The 20,789-nt window shown below is 37.3% G+C and overlaps 1 protein-coding gene across 2 annotated transcripts in view; it reads right to left on the bottom strand.

Moving 5' to 3' along the window:
• Nucleotides 1-2,385: 2,385 nt before the first annotated feature.
• The window catches only part of CREBL2 (cAMP responsive element binding protein like 2), a 65,857-nt gene continuing 47,453 nt past the window's right edge, over nt 2,386-20,789 (bottom strand). For both annotated transcript variants that reach the window (XM_053225841.1, XM_027035589.2), the window contains exons 2-4: nt 9,421-9,618; nt 7,863-8,007; nt 2,386-5,508 (exon numbers count right to left, since the gene is read on the bottom strand). In XM_053225841.1, coding sequence (XP_053081816.1) covers nt 5,504-5,508; nt 7,863-8,007; nt 9,421-9,618 — 348 coding nt within the window. In that variant the 3' untranslated portion in view covers nt 2,386-5,503. The remainder of the gene's footprint in view (nt 5,509-7,862; nt 8,008-9,420; nt 9,619-20,789) is intronic.

The following is a 20,789-nucleotide window of genomic DNA, read 5'->3' as shown; positions in this document are numbered from 1 at the left end:
TAAAGACACTACACTGGCTGCTGCTAGGTAGAGTTCCTACTCTGCCTCCCTAAAAAAAAAAAAAAAAAAAAAAAAGCTCCAGGGCACATGGATTTTCCTTTTTCTGTCTGGAGTGGGAAGAACACGGGGCTACTCTCACAAGGGAAGAGGCACTGCCAGCTTTCATTTTGTACTTGACGTCAATGAGAATGCCTTCTTCTGGGAGAAGGCTTGGCCATCGTTTTTTTGGCTTTCTTCCTTCCTTTTTCAATGCTCTTTCTTCTCTTTTTGTGGCACTTGGGGCTCAGGGCTGTCCTGACCTGAGGTTTGAGGGGTATTATTATTAGCCATAAATCCTATACTTTCTTGTCTTGTGGTGCTGGGAGGCATGGTCTTCATTCCATTGAAGCGGTACGATCCAAAAGTCAATGTGGGCCTGGGACGGCCATTTAGCCTGTTTGGTTCTGGACTATCCAAGTCTGCCCAGTGTACACATAGTTGTCATTTTCAGCCTGCTAACTTGATTCCATGTTGGGTTTGGGGCTGTGAAGTGCTAATCAGGCATTGCTTTCCTTCTCAGCAAAGGGGCACTGAGGCATGGCAGGTTCGGAATCGGTTCTGTTGAACCACAGGAGAATTTTCCTGCTCAAATATGTATCTTACAGAATCAAAATGGCCTGCAAGCCAAAGCTCACTGTCCAACTCCAGCCCAACCCCCAGCCAAGGAGTGTTTGGGGGAACTGTCACAACACAATAGGTGAATTAGTTTGTCCACTTTGACCCCAGGGCTTGCTTTAAGAATCCAGCTGATTTACCTCTTAGTCATTTTTAGAGTTGGGCTGGGTATCTCTCTGCAATCCTTAACAGTTTCTAAGACACAACTATCATCTGTCTCATGAAGTACAGTTGATCTTTGAATAATGCAAGGGATGGGGTGCCAACATTCCACAAAGTCAAAAATCCACATACAACTTTGGACTCCCCCAAAACTTAACTGCTAATAGCCTACTGTTGACTGGAAACCTTACCACTGATAACATAAAGTTAACACATGTTTTGCATATTCTATTCTCTATTCTTGCAATAAAGTGAGCTATAAGAAAATGTTAAGAAAATCAGAAGAAAAGTGCGTGCTGTGCTGTATTGAAAAAGGTGTGACCTGAATAGTTCAAACCTGTATTGTTCAAGGGTCAACACAAATCTGAATTTGATATGGACATCTCCAAGCTGCCTACAGACTTACAAAAAGAGCCCTTCCAGCTCCATAGGTCTTCTAGCCATCTATTTTCCAGGCCTCCAATATGCCTGGTTGGGCCATTCTAGCTTATACTAGGCCTTTTTCAGTAGTGTGCTAGAAACCAAGTCTGGCGGGGGGCGGGGATTGCTGATTTGTAGCATTTACTGATTTCTATGTGTCAATACTCCAATCATTGCCAATTAAAAGCTACGAAGTTGATGTCACTCAATGTGGAGTTGAGAAGAGATGCACACAATTGGCTTTCCTCTGGGGAGCCTGCCATAAGCCAGCTGCAGCACAGCACTGTTTTGCATTTTTAAAAATGCACCCTCTGGGTGGAGGAATTAAGAAAGGTATTCCCCCCCGCCCCCCCACCAACCCTGTGAGGTCAAATTTGAAAAAAGCACCTCTCTGGGCAGACCGATGCAAAAGGTGCCCTGGTGAGCAGATAGCAGGTGCCCTTTCCTCTGCACATGGCCTGTTGTAGGAAATGTGAGCTAGATTTTAGATCCATTCACCTCCTCAACTGGGTGCCTTTGTGCAGTGCACAATCAGCCCAAACTTACATGGCAGCCTTGGCTCTGACTCAGGACTACTCTATAGTTAAGTAAAATGGATGGAATAAGGGAAAAGAGAACTAAGTTACCTAGCAGTCTGGAAACCTGCTTTATGCAGATTATAGGATTATTACCAGTTGGAACACTAATTGTTCTTAAAATTAGTTTAATTAATCGGAGACTATTATTGCTAAAAATGCCTTCCAACTACACCATTCCAGGGATAGACATAGTGATAAAGCTTAAAAGACTTTAGAAATGTGATACCTACAACCCTACATGTTTAAATTCCAGCTCATTAAATATATTTATCTTCCATGATTTAAATCCTTACAATAGTCAAATGCAGGCATATGCTAATATTTTAAATTTAATATAGTTCTTTACTACTTAAGAAGCAGTTTCTCATATCTCCTATTTACCCTGCCAGTTACTCTGTGAAAGCTACCCTCCCCCCTTTTTATAGATGAGGAAAACAGGCCGAGAGATCAAAGAATTCAAGGTGACTCGAAAAAGGAATCCAAGACCAGTGCTTCTGCCTAAATCTCACTCTTTTTACTGTTCTGTGCTCACACAAACATATTTCAGTATTGCGAAACAGACCACTTGAGATTTCTCTGGTGAAGATATTTTATTTTTCATAAAAATATAATTGTACAATGCTCTTCAGAGAAAGAAAATACCCTTAATGCCCCCCAATACCACATGGATTAATAATCTTCTTCTCTTTCAAAACTAAATATGTAATTGATAATATGCAACTGATTTCTTGTGAAATATAGCATTGATGTTTTAAATTTCTTTGCCTTTGTTTGAACTAAAAGTAAATCCAGTTTAAACCTATGCTTTTTGTAATGAGCCAAATCAACTCTATCATAATTTAAAGATGATGAAATAAAATGCTAAATGGTGATGCTGATAAATACTATCAAGTAGCTGAAAAACAGTGATATGAATTTGCTGCAGTAAGACAGATTCTGATTTAGATACAACAGACAGGTTTTAGACGAAATAGAAAAAAAAATTTAAGAACATCAACTATCTCCTAAAACGTGACCTGGCCAAACTTATTCCATCTTATATTCAGTTGCTCTAATATATGGCAGGTCTATGCTAAGTTAATGACAGAATATGACTGGTCTAAATACACAAATATATACTTTCCCCTTACCTTCCTTTCTTTGGGAACAACAACAACAACATTACTCTTTTTACTCAGGGAGCAAAAAGAACAGCGCTGATCCAGAGGGACCGAGCTCAGTGATTCTCTCCCCCTCTTCTGTTCTCTCTCAGCCTGTATGTTGTCATTACAGAAAGTGAGAGATGCTAGGATTTCAGTATTGCTGCTTCCTAACTGGAATGGGAAAAGAAATGCTCCAGCTGTTTTAATCAGTGACATTTATTAACATGCTTCAAGTGGCCAAAGCGTGCAGCCAGCACAACACCCAAAGCAATCAAAACATTCCTTTTTAAGACCAAGAAACTTTGTCTTGGTATGATCTACTTTAAAATACCAAAAAGATAGGTTTAGGAATAAACTTTATATAAGTTGTAATTTACTTTCATCCAAAATTACACATCCTCTACCTGAGGACAAAGTCACTGCTCTTGTAAAGATACTGGGGGTGGGGACAGAGGGTAGCTCAAATGACCCTGTACTTTAAAATTACAACCAGAGAAGAAATACTTCAAGCACAATGGAGACATTCCATTGAAGAGCCACATTCATTTTGGAATGTTTGCTTTGAAAACAACTCTTCTGGGGAATTCAAAAGGTACTGAACAAAAAGCAACACGTAGTAAATCTTGGGTTGTTTTGCAAAATAAAAATATACATTTGAGTAGACCAGATGGCAAAACCATACCCATTACAATCTGAACACTATATTTAAAACACTTAAACTCTGAAGGTCTGGATATTAACTATCCTCAATCTATCTATATTTGTGATCCTAGAAAGACATTAAATACTCTTAAACCCCCAGTCCTCCAAAACACAGAGAGACCCAACAGGTTGGGCTAGTGGTATATCAGTAGTCACACAGGACTAGACTAGATCTGAGTTTGCAACCTACACACAAGAGATCTTCAGGAACGTAGGCTAAGGGGAAGCACTTTATTGAAACATGGCCTAAGAGAAGAGGGGAGAGTACCTTGTAATCTGAAACTATGTGGTCCATCTCTTGTTCCACCTCAGTCTGGAGTATGATGCCTCCTCTTAAACTGCCATTTCGTAACAAAACATACTGTGTAGAAGCCAAATATTTGCCTCGGTAGAGCAAAGAACAATTATAATTTAGCAGCAACAGAGAACACAATTCCTGATTTAACTATGGGACAGAGAAGGAAGAGTGATAAGGTGTCTCGCTGGGGAAACTGAAAGATACCTAGTCTATTTGCATGTAAAATATTATGAGCTTGATTCCTCAGCCATTACTCTGTTGGGTAGTCAGGAAGAAGGTCAATGTAGCTGTAACCGGAGCTGAAAAGAACTACTCTGCCGTTCTGTGCTCCCACCAGGCCATCTGGCCGTGGTGCTGTGACAACTCTAGCTCAGTGCTTCATTCCAGAGTGTAGACACGGTCAGGGCCGAACCAGAGGCACACCCACAGTGTGTTTCTTCCTGGCTCAGAACACATTCATCACGAAGCTCATGTCAGGGGAGAAACTAAGTGTTCTGGTTATGCCTACAGCCATTAGATCTACTAGCAATTTCTCCCTCATTTTGTTCCAGATCTCTTGAGGCAGAAACTCAATCTCAGCAGCTAATTTCATCCTATTTTCTTTAGAAAAAGTGTCCGAGTTAGTTGACTACACAAGGAAATGTGTGTGAACATTCACTCCTACCCTCCCCACATACATATATAGACATACAATAGAAACACATACATACATACATTCTCTAAGTTGTCAAGATGGTGTATGCTGATGAAATGCCTAAAGGGTTACTTCTTGCTTAAAAAGAAAATTTGACTAATTATTCTCCAAGTATGGATTAGGCCCTAGGAAACTTTTATAAATATAGTTCGAGAAGACAGCAACGAAAGTTTTAAATAGAGGCTGTCTTGAGGGCTTTCCTGATGGATTTTGTTAACACGTACATTATTCAAAACAGGCATATCATTATGGATTATAAAAATAGAACTGTATATATTTGTTAATACATATTCACAGCTTATGCTGGAATGGCTCACAGGAGAAATCATGGTTCATGCAGAAAATAAACATTACTCAAGTAAATATAAACAAATAAGATTAGGTCCATTAAGGCTGAGAACTTAATAATCAGCCCATTTGGTTTCTCTTTGTAGGGCAGTCAAAAACATAAAAGAAGGTGACACCTAAACATACATACACATACAATGACATGAAATACATGGAAAGAATATAAATTAACCAATAAAGCAATGTGGAGTTAAGGTGCAAAAATACAATCTTCACCCACTTCTCTCTACTCCTGTGTTTTCAAGCATTACAACATGTTAACTGCCACCGGTGGCAATACCAACCAGAACAGGTCTGAATGTTTATAAATTTTCTAAGTGTTGAAAGTTAAAGCAAAATCCTTTGGGATCTATGATCACACATTTTGGTAGAAACTGCAGATTTACAGAGATGACTACTGAGCAGTAGGTAGTAAATGGAGCCAAGAAGTACAATCTTGCCCATTCATCCTCCATAGGAATCAGAATATTGGCTTCAATCAGCTACTCATCATTTTATATAATCTTCACCCTAAAAAATAAATCATAGTTACCAATGTAAGAATGTTTGTAAGTCAATGAAGTTTGTTTAATCTGTTTTAAAATGTATAAATTTTTTGTTTGTTTAGGATCTACAGAAAGGCTTTTTAAAAATACAGATTGCAAGAAAATTGAGCTGATTTGGCTTTTTTTCATTAATTCAATTTAGATTAAAACAAATGTTACCTCATGTAATAAAAGCTATCAAAAACCAAACCGTTCGCTTTTACAAAAATATTTTAAAAGATAAAAAATTTACAGCATTTTCTTATAACTGTTTCAAGTGCTCCCAAAGCAATCACAATGATAAAGAAACCAATCCATGACATCTTCATTATAAAATCTTTACAGTGTCTTCAACAAATGGTCCTGGAACAATTGGATATTCACATGCAAAAGAATTAAGTTGGACCTCTAACTCATACCATATAGAAAAATTAACTCAAAATGGATCAGTGACCTAAAATATAAGAGCTAAAACCATAAAACTCTTAGAAGAAAACATAGGGGTAAGGTTCTTCATGACCTTGGATTTGACAATGGATTGTTAACATATGACACCCAAAGCATGAACAACAAAAGAAAAAATAGATAAACTGGACTTCATCAAAATTTAAATGTTTTGTGCACCAAAGGACACTATCAAGAATGTGAGAAGGGGCGCCTGGGTGGCTCAGTCAGTTAAGCGTCTGACTTTTAATTTTGGCTCAGGTCATGATCTCATGGTTCGTGAGAGTGAGCCCTGCATCAGGCTCTGTGCTGACAGTGCAGAGCCTGCTTGGGATTCTCTCACTCAACATAAATAAACTTTAAAAAAAAAAAAAGAATTTGAAAAAAACAACCTACAGAATGGGATAAGGTCTAGAATCCGGGAAAAATATAAACTCCTACAACTCAACAACAAAATGAAAAACAACTCAATTAAAACTTAGGGAAGGGACTTAGACATTCCTTCAAAGAAGATATACAAATGGCCAACAAGCATATGAAGAGATGCTCAACATCATTAGTCTTTAGGGAAATGCCAATCAAAACCACAATCAGATACTACTTCACATCCTAAGATGGAAGGCTATAGTTTTTAAAAATAGAGGGGCACCTAGCTGGCTCAGTCAGTGGAGCATGTGACTTTTGATCTCGGGGTTGTGAGTTCAAGCCCCATTTGGGTGTAGAGATTACTTAAAAATAAATTTTTTTTAAATAAGGGAAAATAAAAAGAGTTAGCAAGATGTACAGAAATGGGAAGCTTCATATGCTGCTGGTGGGAACGCAAAATATATCAGCCACTGTGGAGAACAATTTGTGGTTCCCTTAAAAGTTAAATATAAAATTACCAGAAGACTCAGCAATTCCACTTCTAGGTATATAACCAAAAGAATTGAAAACAAGTACTCAAACACATACTTGTACACTCATGTTTCATATCATACTGTTCGGGAGAAACAAGCATCAACAGATGAATGAACAAATAAATTGTGGTACACATACCTAGCAGAACATTATACAGCCATAACATGGAATAAAGTACTAATATATGCTACAGTGTGGATGAACCTTGAAAATATACTAGGTGAAAACAGCCAGACACAAAAAGTCACATATTGTATGTTTCCATTTGTATGAAATATCCAGAATAGGTAAATCCATAGAGACAAGTTGCCAAGGGCTGGAGGGAGGGAGTAAGAACAAGTAACTACCTAATGAGTTCAGGGTTTTCTTCTGGGGTGATAAAATGTTTTATAACTAGATAGAAGTGGTGGTTGTACAACACTGATTGTACTAAATGCCTGTGAATTATTACTTTAAAATGGTTAATTTTATGAATTTCATATGAATTTCACCATAATGAAAAAAAAAAAAACCCTGCAATGATGGGCTCCTGTACTAGATACAGCCTGGACTAGGTGAAGACAGGTTTTTCCCATTATAGCTGTGTGACCCTGGGCGTCTTAACCAACCCCTCTGCTATTTCTTCATCTACAAAATAAAAAGTGTAATTCCTTAACACAATTATTGGAGGAAAAACATAAGATAAATATAAGTGAAAGGATTCTTTAGGCTGTAAATCAAAATACAAATAAAATTCTTATTAACAATAACTAGAATGTATACTCCCATTTATGGACTAAGTTTACTTTAAAAATTTTCCATACATTTTTCAGTTGCTGTTCATTGAGCCCATGTAAAATTCATCTCAATATTTAGAATCTAACACCATTTCACTTGCTTATTAGTATATTACAAATGACATCAACATTTTATTTAATGACATAAGGAAAGTGGTCAATGGAAACCCTACCTTAAAACACTCCTCTAAATATAAACTCTCCCACTCATGGTACTCACAGGAATTGCTGTTAGCATCTGTCTTCCCAGCTTTCATGTGCCTGCTTGAGTTCTGCTGAGATTTGCTCTGCTCTTCTCCAGTGAGTAGGGCCTTTATTTCAGAAGGGATTTTTCCTTGGTCCATTGCCATGCACCACTGCTTGTACTGAAATATGTAAAATATATTCAAGTAAAATTTTACTAGTCAGAGTTCAGGAACCAGGGGTGGAAATCCCAGACAGAAAAACTCCCATAACTAGAGGTCACACTGGCTGGTGGGAATCCTATCCCTCCACTGTATTTCCTGTTTATAACCTAGGACATGTATGAGGCCTGCCATCTTTCAGAAGAGGGTAGGAAACTGCTGCTGAATCTTCTAGTGATAAACTGTGGGTAGTGCTCAGATTAAGAAGGCCCTTCTGGGGAGGTGCCTGAGTGGCTCAGTCGGTTGAGCATCCAACTCTTGATTTCGGCTCAAGTCATGATCTGGCTGTTTTGTGGGTTTAAGCCCTGCATTGGGCTCTGTGCTGTGTGTGAAGCCTTGGAATTCTGCTCTCTCTGCCCCTCTGCTACTTACACTCTCTTGCTCTCAAAGTAAATAAACTTAAAAAAAAAAAGAAGGCTCCTCTGGTTAAAAGATTCTCTCTTCCTAGTGTGCCACTAATTAGAATTCATCTCTTTTTGCTGTCACATTATCATTTCTACTCCTAAAATAAATAATTTTATAATTTCCCTTCTCTTTCATAAACATTCACTAAACATCTGCTTTCTGCCAGATTGTGTAGTATGGACTTTGACGTATACGAAGATCAGTCAGTTCAAAGATCATGCCCTCAAGTAGCTTCCACTGCAGAAGGTAAGAAATAACTTGCAGCAGGAGTCAAATTCAATATATATATTTTTAAATCTATTCAATAGTGTTTATCTGGACTCTCTTCAGACCCCAACCTTATTTTCTTACCATTTAAAATGCTGAGGTCCTAGTTTTGTGATGATCATAGTAGTATTCTCTCTCGTCTCCAACCTGTCACCTCCTCCCCTGAGCTTATAGTGAGATTTCTATTCTCTTTTACATTTCTACAGCCACCACCCAAAGTCTGGATGAATAAATGACCAAAACATGACAAATAAATAAATCAATATGCTGAAACACAAATGGTATATATACTATGCATATTGTTACATATTGTTATATTGCTTTTTCCACTTAGCAATATATTGTAAATGCCTTTCTACATTAGTAAATATACATGTGCATTGTGATTTTTACTGCCTGCAAAGTAGTCCAATTTATGAATGCAGTATAATTTAACTAATCCCCTATTATTGTACATTTGTGTTATTTTCCATTTTTTTCCTTCAAAAACAATCCCTCAGTGAAATAGTCAGTCACATTCTGCTCCCACAAGCTACTATGCAAAACTGCTTCCTTGCTTACGTCTTGGCTAACAGACTAATACTCTTTCCCATATTTGTCAAACACATACGTGAAAATTGGTACCTTCATATTTTAATATATATTTCTTTGACTACTAAGCTTAATTGATTTTTTCAGGTGTTTACTGGCAGACTTTCTTACCATTTCCAGTTCCTCTCTGAGGGCACATATGGCTCTTTCCCGACTGGATACCAACTCTTCCAAATACTGGTATCTTAGTTTTTTCCTGGCCCGGCATTCTCTTGCACTCTGCCGGCTCCTCTCAAGTTTTGCCTTCAAGTCAATTTTGGCTGGCTTCCGACCACGTTTGCCGGGCTTCTTAACTTTACCTCCAACCACCTTTGCCAAGAGAGAGAAGAAATGGTTTTTTTCTCTCAGTTCTGTTTCTAGGAAAGTGACTATGGCTGCACATTAGCAAGGAAAACATTTACAAATAATAAATGAAGCCTATGAAACTAAGAAAGCATAATCCCATGACATGCCTCATGAGTCTTTGCTTCATGTTATTGTTTTCTTTCTGATACTTCTAATACTATGAGTGTGAGAGAAGAAATTCTGTAAGTTTTCATTATTTCTTCAATGATAAATTTTAAGTCATTTAACAGTAAATTTTATGAACCATGTATGGCTAGATGCTACAATCTAAAAGATGGCCACTGAATATTGTGTTCACAAAGAATTTCTGACTTGTGAAAATAATAGGTAGAAAAATCAATATTTAAAATTATAGGGGTGGCTGGATGGCTCAGTTGGTTAAGCATCTGACTCTGGCTTGGGTCATGATCTCACAGTTTGAGAGTTTGAGCCCCATGTCGGGCTCTGTGCTGACAGCTCAGAGTCTGGAGCCTGCTTCAGGTTCTCTCTCTCTCTCTCTCTCTCTCTCTCCTCTCTCTCTCTCTCTCTCTCTCTCTCTCTCTCTCTCTCTCCCTGCTCCTCCCCCATTCACGCTCTGTCTCTCTCTCTCTCAAAAATAAATAAACATTAAAAAAAAAGATTTAAAAATTTTAAGTTCAGTGTAATCTCAACCTTATAAAACACATAGAAGAAAGGATGTTTATTAAAAATTCAATGAGGATTTCTTTGACAGCTTTCTCTCGTCTATATTTTTTATTATTTCTAAATGTTTATAGTTAGAAAAAACATAAAATTTGTACAAAAATTGTGTGTGCGTATATATACACATTTCATATATATATATATATATATATATATATATATATATATATATATAAATGTATCCTAAGAAATTTGGCTATGAATTCCCTCTTCAGCATTGATGAGCCCAAAGGAAAACACAGAAGTCCCTGACATCTTCAGGATAATTCTCTCCTGATTTTAGAAGCCTGTAATTATAACCTTAGACTGTCTCAGGAGATTTCAACTTGCTCCCACTGGTCATAAGACATCTTTTCAATATCTCTATTCATTTACCTGCACAGGCACAATTTTTTGGTGACTAGCAAAGTAATTTAATCTTCTTCATTGTTTAGCTTTGGAACCTCCCCAAGTTCTTACACAAGACGTAACTATGAGGTAAATGTGATGATTTTTTAAATACACGAACCTGAACTTGTACATCAAATAAATTTTCTTTAAAGCAATTACCTTGAAAGGGGTTACATTTATTCCAAAGAACAAGCTTTTTGGGAAAGTGCTTTTAGAGCTAGTTTCTTACAAGCTACAATACAGTCGAGTTGGCCTCAGATTATCTACTTTATCTGACAAAATTCTGAATTATGTCTAGTTCTTTCTGAAAACTACCCTCAGAAAATAAAAATGACATAACTTCAGTATTCTGAAAGGAATACTGCTGAGGAATACTGCTGAGGCTTTAAAGGCAATTATAAAAGAGAAGATGCAAAACTCAAATACTGACAAATCATTGGAATAAAGTAGGGGCGCCTGGGTGGCTCAGTTGGTTAAGCATCTGACTTCAGTTTGGGTCATGATCTCACAGTTCATGAGTTCAAGCCCCGCGTTGGGCTCTGTGCTGACAGCATGGAGCCTAGAACCTGCTTCGGATTCTGTCTCCCTCTCTTTGCCCCTCCCCTGCTCGTTTTCTCTCTCTCTCTCTCTCTCTCTCTCTCTTTCAAAATAAATGAACTTAAGAAAAAAAAAAAAACTCTTAAAAAAAAAAAAGTAGACGCATTCCCAGTAACAAAACTCAAACTCAATATTCATGTGGGTATAAAAACTCTCATTTGCTTGTTTGTTGCGATCACTATTAATATCACACATGAACAATGCCCAATACCCTATAAAGATCAGATCATTACTAAGTATAATGGTTAGGTTGAAAGCCAAACTGTAAATATGAATGAACCACATTGACTAGACCCTGTGTCATATAACATGATGGCCAACCACTGCATCAAGCATTTTATAAGGCAGCTCTGAAATGAGACTGAATTCTCTAAGACTCTGGGGAAAAAACTTTCTTTTCCACCACTCTTGTAAAGCTAGCTGCTTCAGTATTCCCAAATTAGTTTCAACTTTTCAAAAACAGATCTTTTAAGCTTTTTATATTATACACCATGTTTTTATTCCAACATAATAATATACACCTCAGGAAACTGCACAATTTTAATAAAATATTTTGAAATCATCCTACATTAAAACAAAGTATATTTGCTATTGCTACAGTTTTTAAAAAGCAATATATTTACAGCATAAACTCCAGTCTACAGAGACATAAATGATAATCATATCTATTCTTTATGTAGTAAAGTGAATCGTCAATCATACAACACTGTAATCTAATACCTCGAATATTGCTGTTTTTAATTAATTCAGGAGAGGCTGCCTTTGAGAAGCCAGCAAGAGGACACAGTGTACTTAAGAGACTTCAATGATTTTTGAAACAAACTGAGCACGGTCATAAAAATCAAACAAAAGTTATATCCTTTTGTTTAGTTTTCATGATAGTAAAATTATTTCACTACCTTTTTTTAAATTAGAAAGCAGAGTAAATGAATCCAGGGTGCCTGTATTTTATGTCACCTCCTATAAAATTACGTTAAAACCATATGTTTAATTTTTCCTCAATGGTAGACTGAATTTTTAGCTTTTGGTGTCAGCTAAAATCTGATTAGTATACCAGTTTTCAAGAGAGGTACGTTGCAGGATTACTGTAAGTCTTAAGTATAAAAGCACCAGGTAAAGAAAAAGGTATTATACAAATGTGGGTTAGTAGACTACTTGCCTTAACAACTGAACTGCATATATTCATAAGCCATAATGATTAGGGGAAGCTTAGGAGAAGTTAGTGAAAGGAACCAGAAACTAAAACTGAAATCAGTCTCACAAATTCCTTAAATATCTCTGGCCAAAAATCATTCTTACCAATTTTCATTAAATTTTCACAAACTCAGTGACAACCATATTGTCCCTTTGCTCTCCTATTTCTTCTGTGAGGAAGCACATTAATGTTGCTAAGTAAAAGTACTGATTTTTATGCACCAACACAAACTCCAAAGAAAACTATGCAAATAATATAAGATTTAGCTTTTTCTATTCTAGTCTTATTTCTATTGACATAGAGCCACATGAAAATATAAATAGCTGTCTTTAAAACAGTGGAACCTCTTTATCCATTACCCATTTTACTCCTTTTTCCTCCCCCAAACACATTTGTGAGCTGGAAATAGGAAGCCCCAAGGGAAACACTCAGAAAGTCTGTCTCCCTAGCTCTCATAGAAAGAAACTTGCCAGCCATTGATTTTTTCCTTACTCTCCAGAGAATTTATTACACAAAGGTAAAATAGTAGAGATGCTAGATTTTAATAAGGCTTTTGCAATACCACATCTGTCTTCATTATTATGTTTAAAATGTTCAAGTCTGTTTATTATAAGCAAGTAAGAGTGAAGGTCCTACTTTTCTGTTAACTACCTGTTTTTTTATAAACACTTTCTCCATTGAGACAAGCTAAAACTGGATGTTCTGATTTTTAGAAAGTAAGCACCAGGGACTGTCATATAATTCTTAGTACACAGCAATAACTATCTAATAAATATGGCAGACAAAAAGACAAAAGACATTCCTAAGTAACTAATGGGTCAAAGAAGAGATCACAAGGGAAATTAGAAAACTACTTTGAAATGAAAAGAAAACACAACACACCAAAACTTTATGAGATGCAGCTAAAGCAGTGCTCAGAGGGAGCTGTAAATGCTTAAACTAAAAAGAAGATTTGAAATCAATAACCTAATTTTCCACCTTAAGAAACTCGAAAATGAAGAACAAATTAAATCCCAAGCAAGCTGATGGAAGGAAATAACAAGTATCAAAGCAGACATAAATAAAATAGAGGTTGGTAAAACAATAGAGAAAATCAATGAAACCAAAAGTTTCAAAAAAATCAACAAAATCAACAAACCTTTGGCTAGACTGGCCAAGAGAAAACATTCAAAATACTAAAGTCAAGATGAGGGGTGCCTGGGTGGCTCAGGCATCCGACTCGATTTCGGCTCGGGTCATGATCTTGGGGTCGTAGGATTCAAGCCCTGTGTTGGGCTCCATGCTGTTAGTGTGGAGCTTGCTTGGGATTCTTTCTCTCCCCCTTTCTCCTGCCCTCCACTGCTTGTGCTTATACTCTTTCTCTCAAAATAAATAAACTTAAAAATAAAAGACTGGGTTAAAAAAAAAAAAAGACTGAAAGAGACATCATCCCTATCAACTTTACAGAAATAGAAATGGTTACATGAGATACTATGAAAAATTATATGCCAAAAACAAGATAACCTAGAAGAAATGGACAAATTTCTAGAAAGACACAAAGTAGCAAAACTGACTCAAGATAAAATAGAAAATCTGAATAGACCTATAACAAATAAAGAGATTGAATTAGTAACAACAACAACAACAAATTCCCACAAAGTCCAAGTCACTTCACTGGTGAATTCTACTAAACATTTAAAGAATTAACACTAAGTTTGTATAAACTCTTCCAAAAAACAGAAGAGAAAACAACATGTCCCAATTCATTCTATGAAGCCATTATTAGCTTGATATCAAAACCAAAGATACCATAAGAAAACTACAGACCAATATGTTTTCCGAATATAGATGCAAATATCCTCAACAAAATACTAGCAGATTGAATCTAACAACATATAAAGAGGATTTACACCATAGCTATGTGCAACTTATCACAGGAATAAAGGTAGGTGTAACAACCCAAAAATCAAATACTGTAATAATAGATCATCTCAAAAGAAAAAAAGGGCCAAAGTTACATTTTCTTCTCAAAAGACTCAGAAAAAGCACCTGACAAAATCTAACACCCTCATATGATAAAAAAACAAAACAAAACAAAACAAAACACTCAACAAACTGAATAAAGGGAACTTCTTCAACCTGATAAAGGGTATCTATGAAACACCCACAGCTAATATCACACTTAAAGGTAAAATATTGAAAGCTTTCCCCCCAAAGATCAGGAAAAAGACAAGGACCTTGCCTTCTCTCATTACTTCTATTCAACACTGTATTGTATTAGAGGATCTAGCCACAGCAATTAGGCAAGAAAAAGAAAGAAAAGTCATTCATACTGGAAGGGAAAAAGTAAAACTATTTTTACTTGAGGATGGTATGATCTTGTATGTAGAAAATCCTAAGGAATCCACAAAAAACTATTAGTGCTGATAAATGAGTTGAGCAAGGTTGCAAGAGACAAGATCTATAAACAAAAATTAGCTCTGAACAATGAACAATCTGAAATGAAATCATAAAGACATTCATTGAGAATAGCATAAAAACATACCATTTAGAACAACATTTTAGGAGCACCTGAGTGGCTCAGTCAGTTAAGCATCTGACTCTTGATTTCGGCTCAGGTCATGATCTCACTGTTCCTGAGATCAAGCCCCAGGTCAAGTCAGGCTCTATACAAACAGTGCGGAGTCTACTTGAGATTATCTCTCCTTCTCTCTCTGCCCCTCCCCTGCTTGCTCTCTAAATAAACATTTAAAAAAGGAACAGCATTTTATTGAGGGTATTTGCATCTATATTCAGAGAACATATTGGTCTATAGTTTTCTTATGGTATCTCTGGTTTTGATACATGCTATAATATTGGCCTCATAGAATGACTTAGCAATAATTTAACAACAACAAAAAAAAAAAAACCCCTGCAAACCGTATGCACTGAAAACCACAAAACATCATTATAAGAAACTAAAGATCTAATAAAAAGAAAGACATTCCATATTCATGGATTGAAAGACTTAATATTGTTAAGATGACAATATTCCCCCAAATTGATCTGCAAATTCAACAAAATCCCAGCTGGGGTTGCCTGGCTGGTTCAGTTGGTAGAACATTTGACTCTTGATCTTGGGGTCATGAGTTTGATCCCCATAGTGGGTGTAGAGATTACTTTAAAAAATACCAAGATAATTTAAAAAATTATATGGTAATAGAGGGACCCCAAATAGCCAAACAATTTTAAAAAACAAAAAGATGGAGGGCTTGACTTACTGATTTCAAAATTTATTAGAAAGCTACAATAATCAAGATAATGTGGTACTGGCACAAGGGTAGACACATATCAAATGAAAAAGAATTGAGAATCTGGAAATAAACCTTAGATTTATGGTCAACTGATTTTCAGTAAGGTGCCACAACAATAGAGAAACGGGAAAAGAACAGTCTTTTCAATAAATGGTGCTGGGACAATGAATATCTGCAAGCAAAAAGAATTAAGTTGGAGTCCTACAACATGCCATATACAAAAATTAACTCAAAATAGAACAAAGGCCTAAATGTAAGAGCCACAATAACTCTTTTTTTTTTTAATTTTTTTTTTCAACGTTTATTTATTTTTGGGACAGAGAGAGACAGAGCATGAACGGGGGAGGGGCAGAGAGAGGGAGACACAGAATCAGAAACAGGCTCCAGGCTCTGAGCCATCAGCCCAGAGCCTGACGTGGGGCTCGAACTCATGGACCGCGAGATCGTGACTGGCTGAAGTCGGACGCTTAACCGACTGCGCCACCCAGGCGCCCCATAGCCACAATAACTCTTAAAGGAAAACACAGAGGTAAATCTTGTGACCTTGGATTAGGCCACAGTTTCTTAGATATGACACCACAAGCATACTCAACAAAAGAAAAAAATTGGACTTCAAAATTAAAAATTTTGTGCTTCAGGGGCGCCTGGGTGGCTCAGTTGGTTAAGCATCCGACTTTGGTTCAGGTCATGATTTCACAGTTGGCATGTTCATGCCCCACGTCAGGCTCTGTGCTGTTAGCTCAGAGCCTGAAGCCTGCTTCAGATTCTGTGTCTCCCTCTCTCTGCCCCTCACCCACTCATGCTCTCTGTCTCTCAAAAATAAATAAACATTAAAAAAATTTTTTTTTATGCTTCAAAGAACACCATTAAGGTCAACACATAGAATGGGAGAAAATAATTGTAAGTCATATGTATGATAAGGTATTTGTATCCAGAATATACAAAGAACACCTACAATTCAACAAAAAGATAAACTGTCCAATTAAAGTGTAGGCAAAGTATTTGAATAGACATTTCTCGAAAGAAGACATATAAATGACCAATAAACATATGAAAAACATTCAACATCATTAGTCATTAGGGAAATGTGAATCAAGGCCAAGAGATACCTCTTTATACCCACAAGAATGGTTATATGATAAAAAACAGCCAATAACATGTGGAGATGTGGAGAAATGGAACCCTTATACATTGCTGGTGGGAATATAAAATAGTAGCCACCTTGGAAAACCATTTGCATGTTCCCCAAAATATTAAACCTAGAATTACCATATGACCCAGCAGTTCTGCTCCTAGGTATATCCCCCAAAAGATGAAAACATATGACCACATAAGAATTTGTACAATGCATGTTCATAGTACCGTTTTTCATGATAGCTTTTTAAAAAGTGGAAACAACCCAAATGTCCATCAACTGATGAGTGTATAACAAAATGTGGTGTGTCCATACAATGGAACATTCATTATTCAGACATAAAAAGGAATGAAGTACATGGTTCAACACAGATGAACACTGGAAACATTATGCCAAGTGAAAGAAACCAAACACAAATGGCCTCGTACTGTGTGATTCCATGGAGCTAAAATGTCCACAAAAGGGAAATCGGTAAGAGATAAAAAGTAGATTAGTAATTGCTTAGGGCAGGGGAGGAGAGAATGAGGAATGACTGCTAAAGTGTTTCTTTTGTTCTTTTTTAAATTAACATAGTTTGCTTTTCAGAGCTGTTTTAGGTTTAGAAAAAATTAAGCAGAAAGTAGAGAGTTCTCACATATCTCCTCTTTCTCCACTCTCCCAGTGTCCCCTATCATTATTTTTTTGAGAGAGACAGAGAGACAGACAGAGACAGGGGATGAGCAGGGGAAAGGCAGAGAGAGGAGACACAGAATCTGAAGCAGGATCCAGGCTCAGAGCTGTCAGCACAGATCCTATGTGGGGCTCGAACCATGAACTGTGAAATCATGACCTGAGCCAAAGCCAGACACTTAACCGACTCAGCCATCCAGGCATCCCCCAGTGTCCCCTATTATTAACATCTTGTAGGGGTGCCTGGGTGGCTCAGTTGGTTGAGTGTCCAACTTCGGCTCAGCTCATGATCTCGTGGTTTGTGAGTTCAAGTCCCACATTGGGATGGATCTCTGCTGTCAGCACAGAGCCTGCTTCAGATCCTCAGTACTCCCCCACCCTTCCCCCATTCCCTCTCCCTCTCTCAAAAATAAACATTGAATTAAAAAAAAAATCTTGCATTAGTGTAGTACATTCACTATAACTGATGAACTAACGTTGATATGTTATGAATAAATCCATAGTCTACATCACTCTGTGTTGTATGGCTCTCTGGATTTGACAAATGCACATATCATGTATCTGCAATAAAGTATCATACAGAATATTTTCACTGCCCTAAAAATCCCATGTCCCACCCCTTCTTCCTTCCTCCAAAATGCTGGCAACCATTTATCTTTTTACTACTTTTATAGTTTTGCGTTTTCCATAATGTCATATAGTTGGAATCACATGGTAGACAGCCTTTTTAAACTGGCCTCTTTCACTTAGCAATATGCAGGTAAGTTCCGCCATGCCTTTTTGTGGTTTAATAGTTCAGTTCTTTTTATTGCTTAATAACATTACTGGGGTGCCTGGGTGGCTCAGTCGGTGGGGTGTCCAACTTCGGCTCAGGTCATGATCTCACGGTCTGTGAGTCTGAGCCCCACGTTGGGCTCTGTGCTGACAGCTCAGAGGCTGGAGCCTGTTTCTGATTCTGTGTCTCCCTCTTTCTCTCTCCTCCCCCACTCATGCTCTGTCTCTCTCTTCTCAAAAATAAACATTAAAAAAAAAATTAAAAAAAAACAATATTACATTACATGGATATACCACAGTTTGTTTACAAGGGTTTCTTTTTAAGGTAATGAAAATGTTCTGGGAAGATAGCAGTAACCATTGCACAACTCTGTGAATGTACGGTTGGCCCTTGAACAATGCAAGGGTTAGGAGCACTGATCCCCAAGCAATCACAATTCCACACAAAACCTAACTCTTAATAGCCTACTGTTAACTGGAAGCCTTACTAATAACATAGTTAATACATATTTTGTATATTATATGTATCATATACTGTATTATTACAATAAAGTAAGCTAAAGAAAAGAAAATATTATTAACAAAATCACGAGGATGGGGTGCCTGCATGGCTTAGTCACATCTGACTTCAGCTCAGGTCACGATCTCAAGGTTCATAGGTTCGAGCCCCGCATCAGGCTCTGTCTGTGCTGACAGCTCAGAGCCTGGAGCCTGATTCAGATTCTGTGTCTCCCTCTCTCTCTCCCCCTCCCCCACTCATGCTCAGTCTCTCTTTCTCTCAAAAAATAAATAAACATTAAACATTTTTTTTAATTAAAAAAAAGAAAATCATAAGGAAAATACATTTATAGCATGGCACTGTATTTATAAAAAACAAATCTGCATGTAAGTGAGCCCACATGTTCAAACCCATGTTGTTCAAGCGTCAACTGTACTAATAAAAATCACAGAATTGTACCCTTTAAAAGGATGAATTTTATGGGATGTGAATTATTTTTCAATAAAGGCATTATCTTAAAAAGACAGCTGTTATTAAAAAAATATGTGAACCTTAAAAAGCGGAAAGAATAATAGAAAAGGAAGAATCAATGTGGCATAGAGACACAAGCTTATGAGGAGAAAGAATATTACAGAGGGGAGGGGTCAAGCATAAGGGTTCTAATTTTGGAGCTTAAAAAGGCTGAGAATTAACATACAACGACTGGATCTAGCCAAGAAGGAGTTCCTGATAATTCTAAATTTAACCATTACAGAGAAAAAATAGAACTTAGCCTGCAAAGGCCTGAGTGTGGATGGCACAGGCTTCCCAGTCAACAGGTTTAACTTTTGTAGAAAGAGGAGCTGCATGCTCTCCAGGGGTTCTTATTAGGAAGGCTCCAGTGTCCAGATTAAACTCTATTCCAAAGATTCTTGGATCATTTTACTTCTAGCTTTTTAGGAGCTAACAACAAACACTTAAACTCAAGGCCAAACTGGAGTATGCAGGAAGAGAGCACTCACCATGGACAAGGCCTTGAGTGAGGCACTCTACCTGTTATCTCATGTTATTTCACACCATTTCAGTGAGGGAAAAGCCATCTTCTTCAGGTAAAGAGGGGAAAATTATTTCCTCTATTCAACAACCATTTACTGAACACCTGCCATGTCCCCAAATTCTGTGAAACTCCAGGAATATTGATATAAGAACATAGGGTCCTAAACTGTAATGTATATAGACTCATAAGACGCAGAAGACATGAAAAAAGCAATAACATAATAAAAGACAGGATATCAGGATATACAGGAGTGATGGTGGTAGAAGGATACATGTATACACACACATACCCACACACAGATATGCACAGTGATCTCTTTTTGTTTTATAGATGGCAACATTTTAGTTCAGAGAATTTCAGTGTCAGAGCAGGGTCTAGGACCTAAGACCCCTGATTTGCATCATAGCAACTTGTCACAAGGTAACTCACTATCATAAGCATAACTATTCCCCTCCAGATTTCATGGTAGGACTCATTAACTTGATCACATCATGCCCTGCAAAGGCTCGAAAACTGACAGGTGCTTTATAGGCACTGCTCTATTAATGCCATATATCTTTCATTTACTCCAGCTCACTGTGGCATTAGGCACTTGATGGAGGGTGGTGGTGAGGAGGTTAACTAACAACTTTCTCATTTTATGCTTCCTTGAAATCTCCCTCTACTATTGTGGCTCTCCATACCCACCAACTTAAGTCATGCCAATCTATTCCTTTATAAAATCTGAGCGCTTCTTCTCTCCTCCTACTGCCTATATTAGTCAGAGCTCTGCTCACAGATTATCACAATAAGTTCTCAGTAGGGCTCCCTACCATCTCTCCTTTTCCACTCCCACCTTCCTAGTTAATCCATCCTGCAAAGAGCTACCAAATTAACCTTTCTTTTCA

This window comes from Acinonyx jubatus, chromosome B4 (genome assembly GCF_027475565.1).
Source record: "Acinonyx jubatus isolate Ajub_Pintada_27869175 chromosome B4, VMU_Ajub_asm_v1.0, whole genome shotgun sequence".
Lineage (NCBI taxonomy): Eukaryota > Metazoa > Chordata > Mammalia > Carnivora > Felidae > Acinonyx > Acinonyx jubatus.
Note: the sequence above shows the minus strand (reverse complement) of the source record. Positions and strands in the feature narration are given on the sequence as shown.